At 37.6% G+C, this 26,830-nt stretch overlaps 2 protein-coding genes across 2 annotated transcripts; both read left to right on the top strand.

The window, feature by feature from the left end:
• Positions 1 to 3,445: 3,445 nt before the first annotated feature.
• LOC129498123 (olfactory receptor 14I1) lies at positions 3,446 to 4,390 on the top strand. The gene has a single exon (XM_055307345.1). It carries the CDS (start codon positions 3,446 to 3,448, stop codon positions 4,388 to 4,390), a length of 945 nt encoding a protein of 314 aa, XP_055163320.1.
• A 15,107-nt stretch (positions 4,391 to 19,497) lies between these two features.
• LOC129498272 (olfactory receptor 2T29-like) lies at positions 19,498 to 22,609 on the top strand. The gene is made up of 2 exons (XM_055307579.1): positions 19,498 to 19,540; positions 21,645 to 22,609. Exon 2 carries the CDS (start codon positions 21,647 to 21,649, stop codon positions 22,607 to 22,609), a length of 963 nt encoding a protein of 320 aa, XP_055163554.1. The 5' UTR covers positions 19,498 to 19,540; positions 21,645 to 21,646.
• The last annotated feature ends 4,221 nt before the right edge of the window (positions 22,610 to 26,830 follow it).

The raw sequence follows: 26,830 nt of genomic DNA, 5'->3' as shown, positions 1-26,830 counted from the left end.
AAGGAAAACACATAAGGCGGGGATCCCTGGGTGGCTCAGAGCATGACCCTGGAGTCCCAGGATTGAGTCCCACATCAGGCTCCCTGCATGGAGCCTGGTTCTCCCTTTGCTTGTGTCTCTGTCTCTCTCTTTCTCTCTCTCTGTCTCTCATGAATAAATAAATAAATCTTAAAAATCTTAAAAAAAAATAAAAAGGAAAACACATAAGGCTAGCTGGAGATTTCCTAAAAGAAAATTGGCAAGCCAGAAGAAAGTGTCATAATATATTAAAAATGCTGAGTGGGAAAAATCTGCAGCCAAGAATATTCTATCCAGCCAGGCTGTCATAAAGAAGAGAAGGAGAGGTAGGGAGTTTCCCAGACAAACAAAAATTAAAGGAGTTAATGACCATTAAACTAGCTCTGTAAGAAATATTAAAGGGAAGTCTTTGAGAAGAGGGAAGTGACCAAAAGTGACAAAACCAATAAAGGATCAGAGAAAAATCTCCAAAAACAATGACAAGAATAAAATGGCAATAAATATATATCTATCATTAATTGCTGTGACTGCAAATGGACTAAATGCTCCAATCAAAGACATAGGGTGTTAGGATGGATAAAAAAATAGGCTTATTTCAGACTTAAAGACAACTGCAGATTGAAAGTGAGGGGATGGAGAAACATGTATTATGCAAATAAATGTCAAAAGAAAGAGTAGTAGTACTTACATGAGACAAACCAGACTTTTTGTTTCTGTTTTTTTTTGTGTGTGTATGTATGTATGTATGTATGTATTTATTTATTTATTTATTTATTTATTTATTTATATATTTATTTATTTTGAGAAAGGATTCAAGGACAGACACAACACAGTAGATGAGCATTAACAAGCAGAAGAGTTTATTAAGGTGAACATACACTCTCTAGATGTGAGAGTGAGCGAGCTCAAGGGAGAGGTACCCTTTTTTTGTTCTTTTATTATTTTTTTCCTGACTTGGTATCAGGATGATAATGGCCCCACAGAATGATGTTAAATGTACCCTCTCATCTACTACTTTTAAAATTTTCATAAGCTTATCATTAATTATTATCATTTTTAATGTTTGGTAGAATTCACCAAAGAAATCATATGGTGTCAGGCTTTTCTGTGCTGGTTGATTTTTGATTCTTAATTCAGTTTTCATTCTTGTTATTGGTCTACAAGAATTCCTATTTTTTGTATCTAGACCATTTTTAGGAATTACGTGGTTTTTTTCTAAATTATCTGATTTGTTAGTATATAAAATTATGTATTTATGCAGTATCTGTTGTATTGTTTTCTCTCCCATTTCTCATTTTTGTTTTTGAGTCTTCATTCATTTTCCTTAGTTAATGTAGTTAGTTAAAGCATTGTCAAGCATTTCTTTCTTCCTTTTTTAAACTGGTCATTACTTTCAATGTAATGTTATTCTTTATTCTTGTCTCTTATTTATTTCTGATTTTTTTGTTTCCTTTTTTTCTAGAAAATTTTGGACAAGTTTATTCTTTTTTTAGTTCCTTGTGGTATAATTTTGCTTATTTGAATGCTTTTTCCTTAATATAAGCATTTATAGCATAGAAAATAAAATAGAATTACCATATTATTGAATAATTCCACTACTAGATATTTACCAAAAGGAAATTAAAACACTAATTTAAAAAGATATATGCACTCCTGTGTTTATTTCAACATTATTTACAATAGCCAAGATACAGAGGCAGCCCAAGAGTTCATGGATCGGTAAAGAAGATATATATATGTTGAAAATGACTCAGTCATAAAGAAGAATGAAATCTCACCATTGGTAACAGTATTGGAGGGTAAAATGCTATGTGCAATAAGTCAGAGAAAGACAAATGCCATTTGATTTCACTCGTTTTTGGAATTTAAGGAACAAAACAAACAAGCAAAGAAAAAAGAGACAAACAAAAAAAAGCCCAGACTCCTAAATATAGAATAATGTGATGGTTACCAAAGGGAAGTGGGTGAAGGGATGGGTGAAATAGGTGAAGAATATTAAGAGTAAACTTACCTTGATGAGCACTGAGTAATGTATTAAATTATTGAATCACTATATTGTACACCTGAGACTAGTAGAACACTAAATATACTAGAATTAAAAAAAAACAGTTTTGAGGATATGTTAGGGCATTTGAGTTTTCCTTCAAGCAAAATGGTAACTTGAATGATTTTTAAGTAGAGCATTGACATGATCTAATTGGAGTTTAGTAAGGCTACTCTAGTTTTGAGTAAAATATGGATAGGAGAGACAAAGTTTGGAGTTAGCAAATTCTAAATGACCTGTTGAAAAAAGTTCAGGACAGAGAGAGAGAGAGAGTCAGAGAACATATTTTAACGTGAAACATGTGAATGAATTTAAAGGATATTCAGAGGACATGATCAATAGTAAACAAATTTTGATTCATGTTGATTGTGAAGTTTCAGTGGTATAGCCAGGAGTTACCAAATGTAGAGATGGCTACATGGAACAGAGGAAGAATTGGGAGATTTAGATGTGGGAAATTTTAGCATAGAGATGATGAGGTGATGATTGACTTTATGACCCTTCTGTGTGCCAAAGAAGCCTATGAATAAAGTATCGTTTTTTTTTTCCTTAAAAATAAATCCACAATAGCTAAACTATGGAAAGAGCCCAAGGCGTCCACTGACAGAGGGATGGATAAAGAAGATACATCAGCGTGGATGGAACTGGAGGGCATTATGCAGAATTAAATAAGTCAATCAGAGAAATACACTTATCATATGGTTTCACTCATATGTGCAATATAAGAATTAGCACAAAGGATTACAGGGGAAGGGATGGAAAACTGAATGGGAAGAAATCAGAGAGGGAGACAAACCATGAGATTCTTAACTATAGGAAACCAACTAAGAGTTGCTGGGGGTGTGAGTGGGGGGCATGGGGTTACTCTGTGATGGGCCTTAAGGAGGGCATATGATGTAATGGGCTTTGGGTATTACAGGCAACTGAGGAATCAGTGGACTCTACATCTGAAACTAATGATGTACTGTATGTTTGCTAATTGAATTTAATTTCAAAAAAATTTAAATTTAGGGCAGCCTGGGTGGCTCAGCGGTTTAGTACAACCTGCAGCCCAGGGCATGATCCTGGAGACCCAGGATCGAGTCCCATGTCAGGCTCTCTGCATGGAGCCTGCTTCTTCCTCTGCCTGTGTCTCTGCTTCTCTCTCTCTGTATGTGTCTCTCATGAGTAAATAAATAAAATCTTAAAAAAACCCAAAATTTTAAATTTAAAAAAGTCTACCACCATCTCATGTACTTAATATTGAAGATATTTAATTTATTCCTTTAACTAGGGGCTATAATTCCTACAGCATCGTATTAAGGCAACACTTTGATTATTTTTCTTTGTCTTATTTTTAATTATTATGTATTTTCTTAAACAGAACACAGTTTTCCTTGCCCAATGGACAATCTCACAGAAGTGACAGAGTTCCTGCTCATGGGGTTTTCTGACATCTGCGAGCTTCAGATACTTCATGCTGGACTCTTTCTGCTGATTTATCTGACAGCAGTGGTGTGGAACGTTCTCATCATGATTATCATTACTTTTGATCAGTATCTTCACCGGCCTATGTACTTCTTTCTGAAGAACCTCTCCTTTTTAGATTTGTGCTATGTTTCAGTCACTGTGCCTAAGTCAATCCACAGCTCCCTGACTCACAGTAACTCCATCTCTTACCTTGGCTGTGTGGCTCAAGTCTATTTTTTCTTTGCTTTTGCATCTGCTGAGCTGGCCTTTCTCACTGTCATGTCCTATGATCGCTATGTTGCCATTTGCCACCCCCTCCAATATGAAGCCATTATGACATCAGAAAAATGCCACCACATAGCAGTCATTGCCTGGCTGAGTTGCTTTATTTATGCATCTGTCCACACTGGCAACATATTTTGGGAGCCCATATCAAGATACAGAAAAATCCATCAGTTCTTCTGTGACATCTCCCACGTTTTGGCCCTGGTTTCCCATGAGGTTTTCTTTGCTGAGTTTGTGAGCCTGGCTCTGAGCTCCTGCTTTGTGCTGGTTTGCTTTGTTCTTATGATCATCTCCTATATCCAGATCTTCTCAACAGTGCTCAGAATCCCTTCAGTAGAGAGTAGGGCAAAAGCTTTTTCCACCTGCTCTCCACAGCTGATTGTTATTATGCTCTTCCTTACTACAGGGCTCTTTGGTGCCTTAGGACCAATTGCCAAGACTTCATCCATTCAAGATTTGGTGATTGCTGTGGCTTACACAGTTTTGCCTCCCTTCCTAAATCCCATCATATATAGTCTTCGAAACAAGGAGATTAAAACAGCTATTTGGAGGATATTTGAGAATATAAATTCTTTGCAAATTAAAAACAATTAGATTTTGCTAATACAAGATCTGTAACAAAAGACTAGGAGAGTATAAATACTTTATGGGGAAAAAAAGATATTGGAAAAACTTGAGCGGCAGATTATTTTCAGCCCATATTTAGAAATAAATACAAATATTTCTTCAAAAATTAAAAATCTCTTGATATCAAATTTTGCAAAATTGTATAACTACAACTTTTGTGGTGTTCCATTCCTTCTCATTCCATATCTTTGAACTCATTTAAATACCTTATATTGAGCCTGATATCCTACACTCAAGTTACTATGTATTTGTTGGAAGGGGTCTCTCTCTCTCTCTCTCTCTCTCTCTCACACACACACACACACACACACACACACACACAAACTTTCTAGTACCTGATTTATCTACTTAGCAAAAGAAAGCATAGAACAAGCCAGGTAGTTATACAGGAGGTGAGTAAATGTGTTTTTTTTGCCCAAAATTTAATAACATTTTTCTTTATTTTCTTTCAATCTTAGTTAATTCTATAAATCTGTCAGGAAATTGAACTAAGCTTCATCAACAGTCTTTTTGGCAACCATTTAAATTGTCATGTTCCACTTTTGAAATGTTACAGTAATTATTGCAATAATAAAAACAGATAAATTTGATTTACACCTGACACAGCCTAAATATACATTTATGTTTCCTGTCTTGTTAATTTTCCCCATTCTCACTGGTGTAAAGTAATATCTCATTGTGGTTTTGATTTGTATTTCCCTGATAGCAAGTGATGCGGAGCATTTTCTCATGTGCTTGTTGGCCATGTCTATGTCTTCCTCTGTGAGATTTCTGTTCATGTCTTTTGTCCATTTCATGATTGGATTGTTTGTGTCTTTGCTGTTGAGTTTAAAAGTTCTTTATAGATCTTGGATACTAGCCCTTTATCTGATACGTCATTTGCAAATATCATCTCCCATTCTGTAGGTTGTCTTTTAGTCTTGTTGACTGTTTCTGTTGCTGTGCAAAAGCTTCTTATCTTGATGAAGTCCCAATAGTTCATTTTTGCTTTTCTTTCCTTTGCCTTCGTAAATGCATATTGCAAGAAGTTGTTGTGGCCAAGTTCAAAAGGGTGTTTCCTCTGTTCTTCTCTATTTGATGGATTCTTCTCTCACATTTAGATCTTTCATCTATTTAGAGTTTATCTTAGTGTAGGGTGTAAGCGAATGGTCTAGTTCATTCTTCTGCATGTGGCTGTCCAATTATCCCAGCACCATTTATTGAAGAGACTATCTTTTTCCAGTGGATACTCTTTCCTGCTTTGTCAAATATTAGTTGACATAGAGTTGAAGGCCCATTTATGGATTCACTGTCTATTCCATTGATCAACGTGTCTGTTTTTGTGCCAGTACCACACTGTTTTGATGACCACAGTATTGTAGTACAAACTGAAATCTGGCATTGTGATGCCCCCAGCTCTGGTTTTCCTTTTTAATATTCCCCTGGCTATTCGGGGTCTTTTCTGATTCCACACAAATCTTAAGATGGTTTGTTCCAACTCTTTGAAAAAAGTCCATGGTATTTTGATAGGGATTGCATTAAATGTGTACATTGCCAAGGGTAGCATTGATATTTTTACATTAATTCCTCTAATCCATGAGCATGGAAATTTTTTCCATCTCTTTGTGTCTTCCTCCATTTCCTTCAGAAGTGTTCTGTAGTTTTTAGGGTATAGATCTTTTACCTCTTTGATTAGGTTTACTTCTAGGTGTGTTATGATTTAGGGTGCAATTGTAAATGGGATTGACTCCTTAATCTCTCTATTTCAGTATCATTCTTTTTTTTAAAATCTTTCTGTACTACTTTTTTTTAAAATTTATTTATTTATGATAGAGAGAGAGAGAGAGGCAGAGACATAGGCAGAGGGAGAAGCAGGCTCCATGCACCGGGAACCCAATATGGGATTCGATCCCGGGTCTCCAGGATCGCGCCCTGAGCCAAAGGCAGGCGCCAAACTGCTGCGCCACCCAGGGATCCCTCAGTATCATTCGTAGTGTATAGAAATGCAACTGATTTCTGGGCACTGATTTGTTAAGGCCACATGGCTGAATTACTATATGAGTCCTACAAAAACTGGGATGCAATTTTAGGTTTTCTATATTAGGTATCATGTCATCTGCAAAGAGGAAGAGTTTGACTTCTTCTTTGCCACTTTAAATGCCTTTTATTTCTTTTGTTGCCTGATTCCTGAGGCTAGGACTTCTATTTTTTAATTTAAAAAACTTTTTTTAATAATAAATTTATTTTTTATTGGTTTTCAATTTGCCAACATACAGAATAACACCCAGTGCTCATCCCATCAAGTGCCCCCCTCAGAGCCCGTCACCTATTCACGCCTACCCCCGCCTTCCTCCCCTCCCACCACCTCTAGATCGTTTCCTAGAGTTAGGTGTCTTCATGTCTCCCTTTCTGATTTTTCCAACCCATTTCTTCTCCCTTCCCTTCTATTCCCTTTCACTATTATTTATATTCCCCAAATGAATGAGACCATATCATATTTGTCCTTCTCCGCTTGACTTATTTCACTCAGCATAATAACCTCCAGTTCCATCCATGTTGAAGCAAATGGTAGGTATTTGTCATTTCTAATGGCTAAGTAGTATTCCATTGTATAAATAAACCACATCTTCTTGATATATTCATCTTTCAATGGACACCGAGGCTCCTTCCACAGTTTGGCTATCGTGGACATTGCTGCTATAAACATCGGGGTGCAGGTGTCCTGGCGTTTCATTGCATCTGCATCTTTGGGGTAAATCCCCAGCAGTGCAATTGCTGCCTTGTAGGGCAGGTCTATTTTTAACTCTTTGAGGAACTTCCACACAGTTTTCCAGAGTGGATGCACCAGTTCACATTCCCACCAACAGTGTAAGAGGGTTCCCTTTTCTCCACATCCTCTCCAACATTTGTGGTTTCCTGCCTTGTTAATTTTCACCATTCTCACTGGTGTGAGGAGGTATCTCATTTCAGGTTGTACTAAAAAGCTGTGGTCATCAAAACAGTGTGGTATTGGCACAAAAACAACCACATAGATCAATGGAACAGAATAGAGAATCCAGAAGTGGACCCTCAAGTTTATGGTCAACTAATATTGGATAAAAGAGGAAAACCAAAAAAAAAAAAAAAGAGGAAAGACTATCTACTGTAAGAAAGACAGTCTCTTCAATAAAAGGTGCTGGGAAAATTGGACATCCACATGCAGAAGAATGAAACTAGACCACTCTCTTGCACCCTACACAAAGATAAACTCAAAATAGATGAAAATCTAAATGTGAGACAAGATTCCATCAGAATCCTAGAGAACATAGGCAACACCGTTTTTGAACTCGGCCACAGTAACTTCTTACAAGTTACATCCACGAAGGCAAAAGAAACAAAAGCAAAAATGAACTATTGGGACTTCATCAAGATAAGAAGCTTTTGCACAGCAAAGGATACAGTCAACAAACTAAAAGACAACCTACAGAATGGGAGAAGATATTTGCAAATGAAGTATCAGATAAAGGGCTAGTATCTAAGATCTATAAAGAACTTATTAAACTCAACACCAAAGAAACAAACAATCCAATCATGAAATGGGCAAAAGTCATGAACAGAAATCTCACAGGGGAAGACATAGACATGGCCAACATGCACATGAGAAAATGCTCTGCATCACTTGCCATCAGGGAAATACAAATCAAAACCACAATGAGATACCACCTCACACCAGTGAGAATGAGGAAATTTAACAAGGCAGGAAACCACAAATGTTGGAGAGGATGTGGAGAAAGGGGAACCCTCTTGCACTGTTGGTGGGAATGTGAACTGGTGCAGCCACTCTGGAAAACTCTGTGGAGGTTCCTCAAAGAGTTAAAAAAAGACCTGCCCTACGACCCAGCAATTGCACTGTTGGGGATTTACCCCAAAGATACAGATGTAATGAAACGCCGGGGCACCTGCACCCCGATGTTTATAGCAGCAATGTCCACGATAGCCAAACTGTGGAAGGAGCTTTGGTGTCCATAGAAAGACAATGGATAAAGAAGAAGTGGTTTATGTATAAAATGGAATATTACTCAGCCATTAGAAATGACAAATACCCACCATTTGCTTCAATGTGGATGGAACTGGAGGGTATTATGCTGAGTGAAGTAAGTCAAGTGGAGAAGGACAAATATTATATGGTCTCATTCATTTAGGGAATATAAATAATAGTGAAAGGGAATAGAGGGGAAGGGAGAAGAAATGGGTTGGAAATATCAGAAAGGGAGACAGAACATGAAGACTCCTAACTCTGGGAAACAAACTAAGGGTGGTGGATAGGGAGGATGGTGGGGGGTGTGGGTGAATGTAGACAGGCACTGAGGTGGGCACTTGATGGGATGAGCACTGGGTGTTATTCTGTATGTTGGCAAATTGAACACCAATAAAAATAAATTTATTATTAAAAAATAATAAAAAATAAAAACATATTATGAGCAGCTATACACCAATAAATTAGGCAATCTAGAAGAAATGGATGCATTTCTGGAAAGCCACAAACTACCATAACTGGAACAGGAAGAAATAGAAAACCTGAACAGGCCAATAACCAGGGAGGAACTTGAAGCAGTCATCAAAAACCTCCCAAGACACAAAAGTCCAGGGCCAGATGGCTTCCCTGGGTAATTCTATCAAACGTTTAAAGAGGAAACCATGCTTATTCTACTAAAGCTGTTTGGAAAGATAGAAAGAGATGGAGTACTTCCAAACTCGTTCTATGAGGCCAGCATCACCTTAATTACAAAACCAAAGACCCCATCAAAAAGGAGAATTATAGGCCAATATTCCTGATGAACATGGATGCAAAAATTCTCAACAAGATACTAGCCAATAGGATCCAACAATACATTAAGAAGATTATTCACCATGACCAACTGGGATTTATTCCTGGGATGCAAGGCTGGTTCAACACTTGTAAAGCAATCAATGTGATTGATCATATCAGCAAGAGAAAAAACAAGAAGCAAAGGATCCTCTCAATAGATGCAGAGACCATTTACAAAATACAGCATCCATTCCTGATCAAAACTCTTCAGAGTGTAGGGATAGAGGGAACATTCCTCAGCATCTTAAAAGCCATCTACGAAAAGCCCACAGCAAATATCATTCTCAGTGGGGAAACACTGGGAGCCTTTCTTCTAAGATCCGGAACAAGACAAGGGATATTCATTCTCACCACTGCTATTCAACATAGTACGGGAAGTCCTAGCCTCAGCAGTCAGACAACAAAAAGATATTAAAGGCATTCAAATTGGCAAAGAAGAAGTCAAACTCTCCCTCTTTGCCGATGACATGATACTCTACATAGAAAACCCAAAAGCCTCCACCCCAAGATTGCTAGAACTCATACAGCAATTTGGCAGCGTGGCAGGATACAAAATCAATGCCCATAAGTCAGTGGCATTTCTAGACACTAACAATGAGACTGAAGAAAGAGAAATTAAGGAGTCAATCCCATTTACAATTGCACCCAAAAGCATAAGATACCTAGGAATAAACCTAACCAAAGAGGTAAAGGATCTATACCCTAAAAACTACAGAACACTTCTGAAAGAAATTGAGGAAGATACAAAGAGATGGAAAAATATTCCATGCTCATGGATTGGCAGAATTAATAGTGTGAAAATGTCAATGTTACCCAGGGCAATTTACACGTTTAATGCAATCCCTATCAAAATACCATGGACTTTCTTCAGAGAGTTGGAACAAATTATTTTAAGATTTGTGTGGAATCAGAAAAGACCCCGAATAGCCAGGGGAATTTTAAAAAAGAAAACCATTTCTGGGGGCATCACAATGCCAGATTTCAGGTTGTACTACAAAGCTGTGGTCATCAAGACAGTGTGGTACTGGCACCAAAACAGACACATAGATCAATGGAACAGAATAGAGAATCCAGAAGTGGACCCTGAACCTTATGGTCAACTAATATTCGATAAAGGAGGAAAGACTATCCACTGGAAGAAAGACAGTCTCTTCAATAAATGGTGCTGGGAAAATTGGACATCCACATGCAGAGGAATGAAACTAGACCACTCTCTTGCACCATACACAAAGATAAACTCAAAATGGATGAAAGATCTAAATGTGAGACAAGATTCCATCAAAATCCTAGAGTAGAACACAGGCAACACCGTTTTTGAACTTGGCCACAGTAACTTCTTGCAAGATACATCCAGGAAGGCAAGAGAAACAAAAGCAAGAATGAACTATTGGGACTTCATCAAGATAAGAAGCTTTTGCTGTGCAAAAGATACCATCAATAAAACTTAAAGACAACCTACAGACCGGGAGAAGATATATGCAAATGACCTATCAGATAAAGGGCTAGTTTCCAAGATCTATAAAGAACTTATTAAACTCAATAGCAAAGAAACAAACAATCCAATCATGAAATGGGCAAAAGATATGAACAGAAATCTCACAGAGGAAGACAGAGACATGGCCAACAAACACATGAGGAAATGCTCTGCATCACTTGCCATCAGGGAAATACAAATCAAAACCACAATGTGATACCACCTCACACCACTGAGAATGGGGACATTTAACAAGTTAGGAAACCACAAATGTTGGAGAGGATATGGAGAAAGGGGAACTCTCTTGCACTGTTGGTGGGAATATGAAATGGTGCATCACTCTGGAAAACTGTGTGAAGGTTCCTCAAAGAGTTAAAAATAGATCTGCCCTACGACCCAGCAGTTGCACTGCTGAGGATTTACCCCAAAGATGCAGATGCAATGAAACACCGGGACACCTGCACCCGAAGTTTCTAGCAGCAATGTCCACAATAGCCAAACTGTTGAAGGAGCCTCAGTGTCCATTGAAAGATGAATGGATAAGGAAGATGTGGTTTATGTACACAGTGGAATATTACTCAGCCATTTGAAACGACAAATACCCACCATTTTCTTCGACGTGGATGGAATTGGAGGGTATTATGCTGAGTGAAATAAGTCAATCAGAGAAGGACAATCATTATATGGTCTCATTCATTTGGGGTATATAAATATAGTGAAAGGGAAATAAGGGGAAAGGAGAAAAAATGAGTGGAAATATCAGAATGGGCGACAGAACATGAAAGGCTCTTAACTCTGGGAAACGAACTAGGTGTGCTGGAAGGGGAGGTGGGCCGGGGTGGCGGTCACTGGGTGACGGGCTTGAGGGAGGCACTTGATGGGATGAGCCCTGGGTGTTATTCTGTATGTTGTCAAATATAACACCAATAGAAAATAAATTTATAAAAAATACCGAAAACACCACAAAAATATGGGGTTAAATAATCTGCTACTAAATAATGGTATCAAAATCGAATTAAAAAAATACTTGAAGAGAAATGAAAAGAAAAACACAACAGCCCATTGCCTTTGGTATGTATCAAAACTCTTCTCTTTTCCAAGTTGTTTTTTAAATATTTTATTGATTTAGGAGAGAGAGAGAGAGAGAGAGAGAGAGAGAGAGAGAGCAAAACAAGGGGAGGAGCAGAGAGAGAGAGGAAGAAGAAGACTCCCCTTTGAGCAGAGAGCCTGACATGAGACTTGATCCCAGGACCATGAGATCATGACCTGAGCTAAAGGCAGATGCTTAACTGAGCTACCTATGTGCCCCTCTAACTGGGAAGTTAGTGAAATAAGGCTTATCTCAAAAAGCAAGAAGAAAAGTCTTATAATAAACAACTTAGCCTTATAAAAAAGGAGCCTAGAAAAAGAAAAGCAAACAAAAACCAAAACCAGTAGAGGGGCATAATAAAGATGAGAGCTGAAATGAACATATTAAAAACAAAACAATAGAACAAATCAATTAAATTAGGATCTCATTCTTTGAAAGACCTACAAAATTGATAAACTCTTAGCCAGATTCATTAGAAGCAAAAAGAAAGAAAGAGAGACACAACACAAATAAATCAGACATGAAAGAGGAGAAATTATAACCAACACCACACCAATAGAAAGGATTATAAAAGGATAGTATGAAAAATTATATACCAACAAATTAGAAAATGTAGCAGAAATGGATAAATTCCTAGGAACATACATCTTCCCAAAATTAAATAAGGAGGAAATAGAATATTTGAACAGCATTGAAATACCATTACCATCAATGAAATAGAATCAGTGATCAAGCTCTTCCCAGCTAACAGAAATCCAGAGCCAGATGACTTTAAAGGTGAAGTTTACCAGGCACCTGGGGGGCTGAGTCAGTAAAGTGTCTGACTCCTGCTGTAGGCTCTGGTCAAGATCTCAGGGTCATGAGATTGAGCCCCATAATGGGCTCCACACTCAATGAGGATCTGCTTGAGATTCTGTCTCTCCCTCTCCCTTTACTCCTTCCCCAGCTCGTAGTCTCTCTCTCTCAAAATCAATCAATCAATCTTAAGTTGAATCCTACCAAACATATAAGGAAGAGTTAATACCTATCGCTCTCACAGTATTCCAAAAAATAAAAAAAAAGAAAGAGAAAAAGTGAGAGAGAGAGAATAAGGAGAGTTTCAATTTGTTCTGAGTCCAGCATTACTCAGATACCAACCTAGATAAAACATGGCAAAAATAAAGAGAACTAGTGGCCAATATCTCTGAAGATCATAGATGCCAAAAGTTTCTAGATAAAGGAGGTCAATATTTGCAAATCAGTAAGTGTGTCACATTAACTAACAAGAGAAAGAATAAAAACTATTATGATCATTTCCATTGATGTGGAAAAAAGCATTTTACAAACTGTAATATCTATTCAGGATAACAACCCTCAATAAAGTAATTTAGAGGGAACATGCCTCAACATAATAAAAGCCATATATGAAAAGCCCACAGCTTATATACTACTTAATGGTGAAGAACTGAGAACTTTTCCCTTACTGTCAGGAAAGTAAAGAAGTCCACTCTCACCACTTTATTCAGTATAGTACTGGAAGTCTAAGCCATAGCAATCTGACAACAAAAAGAAATAAAAGGCATATAAATAAAAGGAAGAAGGGAAATTTCACTATTTGCAGATGACATGAGACTATGGAAAACTCTAAAGATTCCACCATAAAAACTACTAGAACTGAAAAACTCAGTAAGGTCTTAGGATATAAAATCAACATGCAGAAGCCTGTTGCATTTCTATGAGCTAGTACTGAAGTAACAGACAAATTGAGAAAACTATCCCATTTACAATAGCTCCAAAAATAACAAAATGTCTAAAAATAAACTTAACCAAAGAGGTTGACAATCATTTAGTCCTTGGGCTTCAGAGGCTGCATCAGTGAAAGACAAGAGAACTGTATCAATTCCTCATACAATACTTTTGAAATTAAGAATTAAGTGGAATAGATATACACAACATAAGAAAAATATTTTATAATATGGGAAAGGCTAAGGCCATATTTAACCTGGCATCTATTTCACAGACAAGATTTTATTGATGATGGTGAAATTTGAGATTACTTTTAATATCGGTTAAGACTTCCAGTTAATAAAAAAAAGACTTCCAGCTAATAATAAGAAAACATTTTTCAAAGACATGAGGAGAAAACTCGAACAATGCAACAGAGATGCCTATTACCTTTACGTTGTTGTTGTTGTTAGGTCTCTTAATTGCACTCTTTTTCAAAGCCTCAGAAGGACTGATTAAAAGTAAACCTCATGAACTCCCATAATGGGTGTAGTGAAACCAGGGTGATGTCACTCTCCTGTCTATCTTTAAAAGGTCAACCACAGCCACATTCCATTACCCAGATGGATAAGGGCTGCAGTGTCATCTGATGCTGAGTTCAATCATATACAAAGACCTACAGGAGCAAAAGGGTAATTACTATTTCTGACCTGTTCTCCTTTTTTTTTTTTTTTTTTTTTTTTTTTTTTTACTTATTTATGATAGGCACACAGTTAGAGAGAGAGAGGCAGAGACACAGGCAGAGGGAGAAGCAGGCCCCATACGCTGGGAGCCCGACGTGGGACTCGATCCAGGGTCTCCAGGATCGCGCCCTGGGCCAAAGGCAGGCGCTAAACCTCTGCGCCACCCAGGGATCCCTCCTGTTCTCCTTTTGATATGTGCTGTAAGTTCTTTTTTTAAAAGGTTTTATTTATTTATTCATGAGAGGCACACACACACACAGAGGGGGGGGTGGGGGGAGAGAGGGAGAGGCAGAGACACAGGCAGAGGGAGAAGCAAGGCCCTATGCAGAGAGCCCGATGCTGAACTCAATCCCCGGATTCCAGGATCATGCCGAGGGCTGAAGGCAGGCGTGAAACCGCTGAGCCACCCGGGGATCCCAATGCTATAAATTCTTGACCATATTTCCTCAATTTTTCGCTGTCATCTATTTTTATGAAGAAAAGCAAAGATGATTTTTTAAATTCAAGAATAATTAACACACAATGTTATATTAGTTCCAGTTGTATAATATATTTGACAATTCTATACATTTCTCTGTGCTCATCAAGATAAGTGTATTCTTAATCACCTTTTTTGGATTGAATCTTTCATGTAACAATAACTTTCTGTAATATATTAGGAAATGGGTTTTTATTCCCATTATGTGTTTACAAAAGAATGCACGTTCCTCCTATATTATTGGATGATGTATTTGTTTTCTTGTGTCTGTAATTTTACAAAAGAAATGAGACTGATTTTATTTTGGGTGGGAGTGATTTCTGATAGTTAGAAAACTTAAACAAATGTCTCAATTATCTTTATGTTTCTTACATGAAACTGGCAGTGAGGAGCTATACCCAAATTGTATACAGTGGAGGGAAGATAGTGTTCTAGAGAGCTAAGGCAGCATTACGAGCTCTGGGCCCCAACATCTGAATTGAGACCCAAGTCCTCCCTCCAGGTAATTTAGGTGATGCTAGGCAAATGACCTGGGAATCTGAATTATTTAATTTGTAAAGGAGAAAATAAGATCTGTAAGATAACTCTTGAGGAAGATAAAATATGGTAAAGCAATAGAACAGTTCCTGGCATGCTGTCAGCTTCAAATAAAGATTTCATGTTATTCTACCATTACTAAGTCCCCAAAGTAGGTAGTGCAGTATTCTATGTATATTAAACTCAAGAAATTGGATACAGAAAAATAAGAATGAGCAGTGAGGTCAATTACCTTATCAGGTGCAGACAGCATTCTCTGTCTGGTGTGCCAGTGGGCTGTTCAGTGCAGCTTGATTACAGTCATTCTCATTTCCAAAATTTCAATAATGATTTGTTTCATTTTTGCCACAAATATTGACTCAGAAAGCATGTATGTTTTTCTTTGGGGCTGTTTTAACTTTGCACAGGGGCTAGGGGTTTCATCTACCAGTAGGTGTGGAATTTGACAGGTGATAATTTTTAATGCAATGTGTACCAGATTTGTTGGATATTTATATAAGGCATCAGATTAATCTCCAGTGTTGTCTACTGCTTTAGCACCCCAGAACTAGGGGCTCCTAATACACTGAATATGTGATTAGTCTCTGGAATCATTACAAGAGCATCGAATGTCTTGAAAGTTGGAGATATTCCTGAAATATCCCTATATCACAATCATTTCTAAACTCTTCCTAGAGAGAAGAGCCAATATTTCTTTTCATGTTGGTAAGGAATTTTAAAATTTAACACTTAACATGTCAGAAACCAAAAAATTTCAAAGCTATTAAAGGTTTACATTTTCATAAGAGAAAATGTAATAGAAGTTATTACTGATTCTTTTCAGAAAGGACAGATATGTTTTACTTCTATTGTTCTTTCTTATTTATTTTGAGCTGTTTTAAAATTCTACTTTAAATCACACACACACATACACACAATATTTTTGCCTGAACAGACAGACTGTGACCTCCTTCAGTGTAACCAATTTCAATTTTATTTTACTGGTCTTTAGCATTTAACACAGATGTTGGCTTTGATTAGCCAGATAAAGGAGGGGGATTGAATTGGAGTCAGAAACAACTCAGTGTTGCTCACTTTTTCTCTCTGCATCTCAGTTTCCATGAAAGATTGGTTGCTACAGACGATAAAGTTGATGATGCTTGTGAAGACAACTAAGGACTTCCTTTGTAAATGACAATAATCTTCTAAGTGCTAGATCTTCCTCCCTAAATTTAGAATAAAGAGTAGGAGCTTTACGTAAGTGAAGTTGTAAAAATTATCAAATCCGAATTCTTTTTTAAAAGATTTTATTTATTCATAAGAGACACAGAGAGCGGCAGAAAAAGGCAGAGGAAGAAGCAGGCTCCTCATAGGGAGCCCGATGTGGAACTCAATCCCCAGATCCGGGAGCACTCCCTGAGCCAAAGGCAGAGAGGCTCAACCGCTGACCTACCCAGGTGTCCGTCGAAACCAAATTCATACATGTATGAATACATATTAAAACTGGCAAACAGGAGTAATTCATCTTATATCACAAAACGAAAATGGTAACAGTCATCTCTTACAGAGAATCTGCACACTAATTATCGTAGGTCTTACCTCTTTAACAATATATGTACTTACTCATCTGTATTTGATCATTTCTAAGCACTTTTATTATTTTATATAATTTAATCTTGAACATACTTGAGATTTAACCTTATTATCCTCTTTTTATGTAAAGTGGACAAAAAAATGGTAGGTAGAGGATAATCTGGACCCACAGTCATGGTCTCAAACTATGGACTCTTAAATTAATGTCACTAAGATATCTAAGGGGCTGGCCATTGGTGAAGGCCCCATCTGTTCCTGTGGCTGCATGGCCTACTCCACACAACTACAGGGCATCACAATCTGCCTGATTGTTCAGACAGAGGACATTGGAACTTTGGGTATGAAAATTCCCCAAATTCTGTTTCAGTTATTTTATAAACCTTCTTATATAGAATATATCTCTAAAAGTTTTTAAGATCCAGTTGGATTTTTAAACCAGAGAGGTTGATTCCATTTTGACTTCCATAACAGAACTCTCTAGAAATTAGGGGTTTTATTTATTTATTTTTTATGATTTTATTTATTTATTCATGAGAGACATAGAGAAAGCAGCAGAGACATAAGCAGAGGGAGGACACGATACAGGACATGATCCCAGGACCCCAGTATCACAACCTGAGCCAAAGGCAGAAGCTCAACCACTGAACTACCCAGGCACACTGTTCTCTCTCTCTCTCTCTTAAATGATTTAACTTTTTGTGTTTTCAAAGAGTAGTGATTCTGCAAATTTCCATACTCATTGATAAATCACACTATCATTAGGAAATCTCAAAACCTTGGTCTGTGGAAATCTTATTATAAGTTATCAATATTCTTTCAAAATGCTTTCATTTGAATATGCTTGACACACAGTGTTTCATTGGTTTTCAGTTTACAGCATAGTGATTCACAAGGTTGAAAGTTATTAAAGGCTCACAAAGAGTGTAGCTACCATCTGTCATGAAACCACACTATCAGGGTGACAGAGAGTGGGGCAAAATTGGTGAAGGGGAGGGGATACTGGCCCCCAAGTATGGAATAATAAGTCACAGGAATAAAAAGGAGAGCATAAGTATTATAGTCAATGATACTGTAATAGCAAAATAATAAGACAGATGGTAGCTATAGTTGTGATGAACATAACGGTGTATATACTTCTTGTGGAAAAATGTCAGCCATATTAACATTTTTCTAAAAATGATAATAAAACAAATAAAAATGAAAGAAGGAAAAATATCAAAAATAAAAAATACAGTGTCATGGACTATATTCTTTATGCGGTGGCTTTTATTCCTGTGACTTACTTATTCCATAAATGCAAGACAGTATCTCCCATTCTTCTTCACCCATTTAGTCATTGCTCCACCACTTTCTTCCTCACAACAAACACTTACTTCTCTGCATTTATGGAACCAATTCTGCTTTCTGTTTGTTCATTCATTTCTTTTTTTAATAATAAATTTATTTTTTATTGGTGTTCAATTTGCCAACATACAGAATAACACCCAGTGCTCATCCCATCAAGTGCCCCCCTCAGTGCCCGTCACCCATTCACCCCATCCCCCGCCCTCCTCCCCTTCCACCACCCCTAGTTTGTTTCCCAGAGTTAGGAGTCTTCATGTTCTGTCTCCCTTTCTGATATTTCCAACCCATTTCTCCTCCCTTCCCTTCGATTCCCTTTCACTATTATTTATGTTCCCCAAATGAATGAGAACATATAATGTTTGTCCTTTTCCACTTGACTTATTTCACTCAGCATAATACCCTCCAGTTCCATCCACATTGAAGCAAATGGTGGGTATTTGTCATTTCTAATGGCTGAGGAATATTCCATTATATACATAGACCACATCTTCTTGATCCATTCATCTTTCGATGGACACCGAGGCTCCTTCCACAGTTTGGCTATTGTGGACATTGCTGCTAGAAACATTGGTGTGCAGGTGTCCCGGCATTTCATTGCATCTGAATCTTTGGGGTAAATCCCCAGCAGTGCAATTGCTGGGTAGGGCAGGTCTATTTTTAACTCTTGGAGGAACCTCCACACAGTTTTCCAGAGTGGCAGCACCAGTTCACATTCCCACCAACAGTGCAAGAGGGTTCCCTTTTCTCCGCATCCTCTCCAACATTTGTGGTTTCCTGCCTTGTTAATTTTCCTCATTCTCACTGGTGTGAGGTGGTATCTCATTGTGGTTTTGATTTGTATTTCCCTGATGGCCAGTGATGCGGAGCATTTTCTCATGTGCGTGTTGGCCATGTCTATGTCTTCCCCTGTGAGATTTCTGTTCATGTCTTTTGCCCATTTCATGATTGGATTGTTTGTTTCTTTGGTGTTGAGTTTAATAAGTTCTTTATAGATCTTGGAAACTAGCCCTTTATCTGATACGTCATTTGCAAATGTCTTCTCCCATTCTGTAGGTTGTCTTTGAGTTTTGTTGACTGTATCCTTTGCTGTGCAAAAGCTTCTTATCTTGATGAAGTCCCAATAGTTCATTTTTGCTTTTGTTTCTTTTGCCTTCGTGGATGTATCTTGCAAGAAGTTACTGTGGCCGAGTTCAAAAAGGGTGTTGCCTGTGTTCTCCTCTAGGATTTTGATGGAATCTTGTCTCACATTTAGATCTTCCATCCATTTTGAGTTTATCTTTGTGTATGGTGCAAGAGAGTGGTCTAGATTCATTCTTTTGCATGTGGATGTCCAATTTTCCCAGCACCATTTATTGAAGAGACTGTCTTTCTTCCAGTGGATAGTCTTTCCTCCTTTATCAAATATTAGTTGACCATAAAGTTGAGGGTCCACTTCTGGATTCTCTATTCTGTTCCATTGATCTATGTGTCTGTATTTGTGCCAGTACCACTGGGAGCCTTTCCGCTAAGATCAGGAACAAGATAGGGATATCCACTCTCACCACTGCTATCCAACATAGTACTGGAAGTCCTAGCCTCAGCAATCAGACAACAAAAAGACATTAAAGGCATTCAAATTGGCAAAGAAGAAGTCAAACTCTCCTTCTTCGCCGATGATATGATACTCTACATAGAAAACCCAAAAGCCTCCACCCCAAGATTGCTAGAACTCATACAGCAATTTGGTAGCGTGGCAGGATACAAAATCAATGCCCAGAAGTCAGTGGCATTTCTAGACACTAACAATGAGACTGAAGAAAGAGAAATTAAGCAGTCAATCCCATTACAATTGCACCCAAAATCATAAGATACCTAGGAAGAAACCTAACCAAAGAGGTAAAGGATCTATACCCCAAAAACTATAGAACACTTCTGAAAGAAATTGAGGAAGACACAAAGAGATGGAAAAACATTCCATGCTCATGGATTGGAAGAATTAATATTGTGAAAATGTCAGTGTTACCCAGGGCAATTTACACGTTTAATGCAATCCCTATCAAAATACCATGGACTTTCTTCAGAGAGTTAGAACAAATTATTTTAAGATTTGTGTGGAATCAGAAAAGACTCCGAATAGCCAGGGGAATTTTAAAAAAGAAAACCATAGCTGGGGGCATCACAATGCCAGATTTCAGGTTGTACTACAAAGGTGTGATCATCAAGACAGTGTTCATTCATTTCTGTTTTTACATTCCATATATGGAGGTGGTGTCTGTGGTATTTGTCTTTCTCAGTCTGACTTACTTCACTTAGCTTAATACCATATAGGTCCATCCATGTTATCACGAAGGGCACAATATTATGGATTTTATGGCTTCATAATATTCCACTGTCTGTGTGCAATACACACACACATACACATACACACACACACACAAACTCCCCTTCCCCATTCATCTATGAATGGACAGTTAGGTTCTTTCCATATCTTGACTATTGTGAATAATACTGCCTGAAGCATAGGAATGCATATTCAATGGAATATTCCCTGGCCATTAAAAAGAATGAAACCTTGCCATTTGCAATGGCATGAATGGAGCTAGAGAGTATATTGTTAAACAAAATAAGTCCATCAGAGAAAGACAAATGCCATATTGTTTCACTTATATGTGGAATTTAATAAGCAAAACAAACAAGCAAAATGAGAGAGAAACAACTATAGAGAAAAAACTGATGGCTACCAAAGGAAGATCAAAGGGGGATGGTTTAGACAGTTGATGGGACTCAAGGAGTGCACATGTTGTGATAAGGACCGGTGTTATATAGAGTTGTTGAATCACTATACTGTGCACCTGGAACAATTATTACACAAGATGTTTTATTTAAGCTGGAGTTTAAATTAAAACTTTAAAAAAATCATAGTGATATTTAAAAAAAATAAAATAATTATAGTTGTGCATTATGCTTTTGAATTACTGCTTTTACTTTCTTTTGGTAAATGCATTCCCAGTAGTGGAATTATGAAGGTATGGATATATTTTTAAATATTTATTTATTTATTTTAGAGAGATAGACAGAAAATGGGGGGGGGACAGCAGAGGGAGAGGGAGGAAGAGAAGCTCAAGCATACCCCTTGCAAAATGTAGGGTCCAATCCGGGTCTTGATCTCATGACCCTGTGATCATGACCTGATCAAGAGTAGAAGGCTTAACTGACTGAGCCACTCAGGCACCCTTAAGGTACTAATACTTTTGATTAACAGAGTGAGTTTCTACATTTCTAGTAAATTTGTTCTATTATGGGTAGTTCACAATCCTACAATGTACAGGAAATTCCCCTTATTAGCACACTGGGTTACTATGTGTAAAGACATGCAAACGCACAGAAGCTCAGTAAACATTTATTTCAGGTGGTCATATTCCACAAGTGATCTATTAACTCCATAGTTCTTCTTGGTGAACCAGGTAAAAACCAATGGAGAACACTACTTGGATGGCCAACTATACTGGACGATCAGATTTTGACCTAGTGGGACTCTTCAGTCAATCCAAGCACCCAACTCTCCTCTGTGTGGTCATTTTCATGGCTTTCCTGATGGCCCTCTCTGGAAACACCATCCTGATCTTTCTGATACACTGTGATGCTCACCTCCACACTCCCATGTACTTTTTTATCACCCAATTGTCTCTCATGGATGTGATGTACATTTCTGTCACTGTGCCCAAGATGCTCATGGACCAGGTCATGGGTGTGAATAAGATCTCAGTCCCTGAATGTGGGATGCAGATGTTTCTCTACTTAACCCTAGTAGGCTCAGAATTCTTCCTTCTGGCTGCCATGGCCTATGACCGCTATGTGGCCATCTGCCATCCACTCCGTTATCCTATCTTCATGAACCATAGAGTGTGTCTTCTCTTAGTGTCTTCCTCCTGGATTTTGGGATCTGTGGATGGATTTATGCTGACTCCCGTCACCATGACCTTCCCCTTCTGCAGTTCCCGGGAGATTCACCATTTCTTCTGTGAGGTTCCTGCTGTAATGAAGCTCTCCTGCTCAGACACTTCCCTCTATGAGACACTCATGTACCTGTGCTGTGTCCTCATGCTTCTCATCCCTGTGACAGTCATTTCAAGCTCCTATTCTTTCATCCTCTTCACCATCCACAGGATGAACTCAGCAGAGGGACGGAAGAAGGCTTTTGCCACTTGTTCTTCCCACATGATGGTGGTCATCCTCTTCTATGGTGCTGCTGTCTACACCTACATGCTCCCCACCTCCTATCACACCCCTGAGAAGGACATGATTGTATCTGTCTTTTACACCATACTCACTCCTGTTCTAAATCCTTTAATTTATAGTCTTAGAAATAAGGATGTCACAAGGGCTCTTAAAAAAATGTTGAATGTGGGATCTGTCTTACAGGAACCTATAAAATAGGAAATATTTGTACTGTTTTTTTTTTCTTCACTCTACGAATTACAACTTTAAGATCTCATGTCAATGTTTTTCCTCAGATTCTCACACCATGCTGTGTTATCATCTTTCATGCCTTTTGGAGGAATGTTTCCTTGTACTGGAAAACTCTTAATTTTTACACTTCTGCATTCAAAATATTGGTACAATTGTATTCTATCCATGTCACATTTTTCAGAAGTTTATAATTGTACTGTGATTCAGCTAGAAAATACTCATATTCTTAACAAATATGTAACAAGATATTTAGAAATAAAGATCATAAGATGTGCAACTCATGAGACACACACACACACAGAGAGAGAGAGAGAGAGAGAGAGAGAGGGAAAGAGAGAGAGGTGACAAACCAAATGGGATATAATTTTAATACATGAATCCATGCAAAAGATATATTAATTCTTTATTGTGCTATTATTATTATTCTTACTAAGCATACTATTCATACTAATTCTCTATAAATTTGAAATTACTTAGGAATAAAACAGAAAGTATCAGACTTTTGTCTATTTAAAAAATTTGTCCTTGCATGGTGGCAGTGTAAGTGACAAATCTTGGGAATCATGCACATATTAATATGACTGATCACTAGTGAAATAATACAATTGTTGGTCTGTGTTCAATTAGGGTGATTTTGTTCTTTAGGTTCCAAATCTGAAGGTATCTAGTGGCTGTTACCTCTCTGAAATCATTAGTACACTGTGGTCTAAGGTACTGTGAGAAAAATATTAACCCCAAGAAGGAGAGTTTATGGTAGCTTCTTTTGAGCATAAAGGGTATCAGAGCTGAGATATGAAGTATGTAATTTATTATACAAGCAAGGGGAGGAAATCCATCAAATACCTAGTCCTTTATTTGTTAAATTAAGTACCTAATGCCATATTATAATTTAAAATAACAAATACCTAACCTAATTTAATATATAAATAATGAATGTCTACTGCCCCTATGGAACTTAATCTGTAGGTATTATTTTGTGCAAAGAGTTGTAATAAAATACATAAATTGTTTTGAGCCTCATGTGGAAAGGGTGCAGCTGATAAGGACACACCAATTCTACCTATGACATGTGAGTTCAGCCGAACAAAGAGGCTGAAAGGAGACCCGAGATCTCAATGTTGAACAATGACTAGATGCTACCTTCATACGAGTACAGGAACCTGGGTGGGACCAGGGCTCTTGCTCAAGGACATGATGACACAGAAAAGGAACACAATGAGCAAAGTTCAGGTGGTTGGCCAAACAGGAGGGAAATGTTCCAATGGCACCTCCTTCCAGGTTCACTTTGTACCCTCATTTCTCGCCCTTTGTGCTCTAGGTATTTACAAATGATAATAAAATGACCAGACCTGGATTTTAGAAAAGTTAAATAATTGGGAATAATTGGAGAAGAGCAACACTGTAGGTATGGAGACCAGGTGAATGAGGACGATGAGCTTGATAGTGTGGATCTAAGTGGATGGACCATCCAAAGGGGAATAATGGGATTTTAGGGTGTAAGCAGGGCCTTGTTGATTCTGGTCCATGAAACCACAAACTTGGTGCATGTTTAGCAGTTTCTAATTAGCTGTGAATTATCAGAAGTTTTCAAAAGGGAGCATTCCCTTTTTTTTTCTTGATACACTCAATTTTTTCATGACTAGAAAATACGAATCTTGCAGTATTTGGGGAAACAATATTGGAAGACTAGTTACAATGTTTTTGTTGCAGTCAAATGAAACACATAAGATATGTATACACTCTTTAACTCCCAAAATATTTGAGGAGTGTGTTTATCCCTCCTCAATTTTTTACGTGGGAATAGCACATGCATTTGATGATTTTATTTTTTTAATTTTTTTTATTGGAGTTCAATTTGCCAACATATAGCATAACACCCAGTGCTCATCCCACCAAGTGCCCCCCTCAGTGCCCATCACCCAGTCACCCCAACCCCCCGCCCACCTTGCCTTCCACTACCACTTGTTCATTTCCCAGAGTTAGGTGTCTCTCATGTCTTGTCACCCTCACTGATATTTTCACTCATTTGGTGATTTTACTGAAAACACTGTACACACGGGAAACAAAGGAGCACAATAGACCAAGATATGTTATGGAACCATATTTTTTCAAAGATTAATTTTTTACTCTATCTCAAATGAAAAATGAGATTAAAAAGGTTTTAGAATAATGATTTTTTTAAGATTATTTATTTACTTATTCTTGAGAGACACAAAGATAGAGGCAGAGACATAAGCAGAAGGAGAAGCAGCCTCCCTGCAGGGACTAACTAGATGCAGGAACTCCAGGATCACGCCCCAAAGTAAAGGCAGCCACTCAACTGCTGAGCCATTCAGGTGTCTCGAAGAATCATTTTTTGAATAAAGTATTCAAAACACAATTTTCCATAGCTTATACTATTAAAGATGTATGAGAACTATTCAGCTGGAAAATCTTGGTCAAATTATACTTATTATATTATACATAGAACATAATGCTCAGAATTACTAGACATAGAGGAAGATTTGATGCTCCAACTTTTTTTGTATCTAGAATGTAAACAAATGGAAGAGTTTCTGGCACTCATATGCACTTGCTTGCAGTGTTAAATAAGTAGCTATGCATTGAAATAGTTAAAATGTGCAAACTTCAAATGTGTTCATGTGTTTGTGTTCATGATTCAAGCAGCATTTGGCCAAATAATTTTTAGCTCATGAAAACAAGCCCTCAGTGTTCTTGTATCAAAGGACATGAAGGACTATGATTTAAATTATTGCCAAATTGAGACACTGGGGTGGTTCAGTCAGTTAAGCATCTGTCTTCAGCTCAAGTCATAATCCCAGGATCCTGGGCTGCATCCTCACATTGGGCTCTCTGCTCAGTGGGTGGGGAGCCTGCTTCTGCCTCTCCTTTTACCTACCACTTCCCCTGCTTGTGCGCTCTCTCTCTCTCTCTTTCTCTCTCTCTCTCTCCCTTTCTCTTTCTCCCTCTGTCAAATAAATAAATAAATAAATAAATAAATAAATAAATAAATAAATAAAATCTTTTTTAAAAACCCCAGAGAAATTATTATCAAATTTAGGAATAAGCCAACATGGATTAAATGGAGAAACTTGCATTGTTTTTCACCGATACTCTGCTTTTTATAATGGAATATTTTATTTGTTTATTTATTTTACATTATATGCCAGTCAATGTTTTAATTACAGTATGTATATTAACTTATTCAAACCTATTAAACTCTTTGAAGTAGACATTATTTTTGTTGTGGTGTTGGTGGGGTTGTTAAGTTTAATTGTTGCAATACCTATCATGAGATGAACCTCCTAGCAATTTTTTAAGTGTGCACTATAGTATTGTTGACTATAGGACAGTTATTTGTAGTATCCCCATTTTATAGAGAAGGGAATTAAGGTACCGACAGGTTAGATAATATATTTGAAGCCACTAGTTAGTAATATCCAAATGGATATTTGCTAAAAGTGTGAATTCTGAATTGGTTGCATGACTGGGCCTTTCTACAGTGAAAATGATGTATTTGGGTTAAAATACTTTCTGTGATCCTTGCTCTAGGACTGGAAGTAGTGATACCAAGTCCTAGAGAAAACCAGTTTATTATACTACTATTTACTGACTGGCACTATATATTTTCAAAGAGAAGATAGAGGATGTCACACATTATTTTTAAATAATTTCCCAAATGTGAGTAATTATACCTCAGTTATAGTATAATTTTGTAATGCTATAAACATAAATGCCATTGCAATATAGAGGGTAAAGCATTATTGATATCAAATCATAGCCACAGAAGTTTGTTTTCCATAATTTTAGAGTGATTGAATATTCCTTCTATAGAGAAGTTAGTCTCCAAGAAATTTCTAGTTGCTTGGTACAGCAAGTCATTACTAGATTATAGTTTTCAAATTTGAGTTATGAAAATATGGCTACCACCTAAGTGCATGCTGGAGCTAATGATACAAATCAGTTACCATCTTAACCAAAGCTTTGAGTGGCAAATTAAACACCTGACGGTGGTGTATTAAGGTTCAGAGGCCATCCACAAGCATGGAGTGATAAGGGTGAAGGGCTAAGGGAGGGCTGGCAGGGGACAGTTCTGACTCATCCACCCTGGCTCATGGGCCCAGCCAGCACACTCCTTCCTCTAAAGCAAAGCTAACCATTGATTGATTCTCCTCAACCTATCCTCCC

The sequence above is a fragment of the Nyctereutes procyonoides genome, unplaced genomic scaffold, assembly GCF_905146905.1.
Source record: "Nyctereutes procyonoides isolate TBG_1078 unplaced genomic scaffold, NYPRO_anot_genome, whole genome shotgun sequence".
In the NCBI taxonomy this organism is placed as follows: Eukaryota; Metazoa; Chordata; class Mammalia; order Carnivora; family Canidae; genus Nyctereutes; species Nyctereutes procyonoides.
Note: the sequence above shows the minus strand (reverse complement) of the source record. Positions and strands in the feature narration are given on the sequence as shown.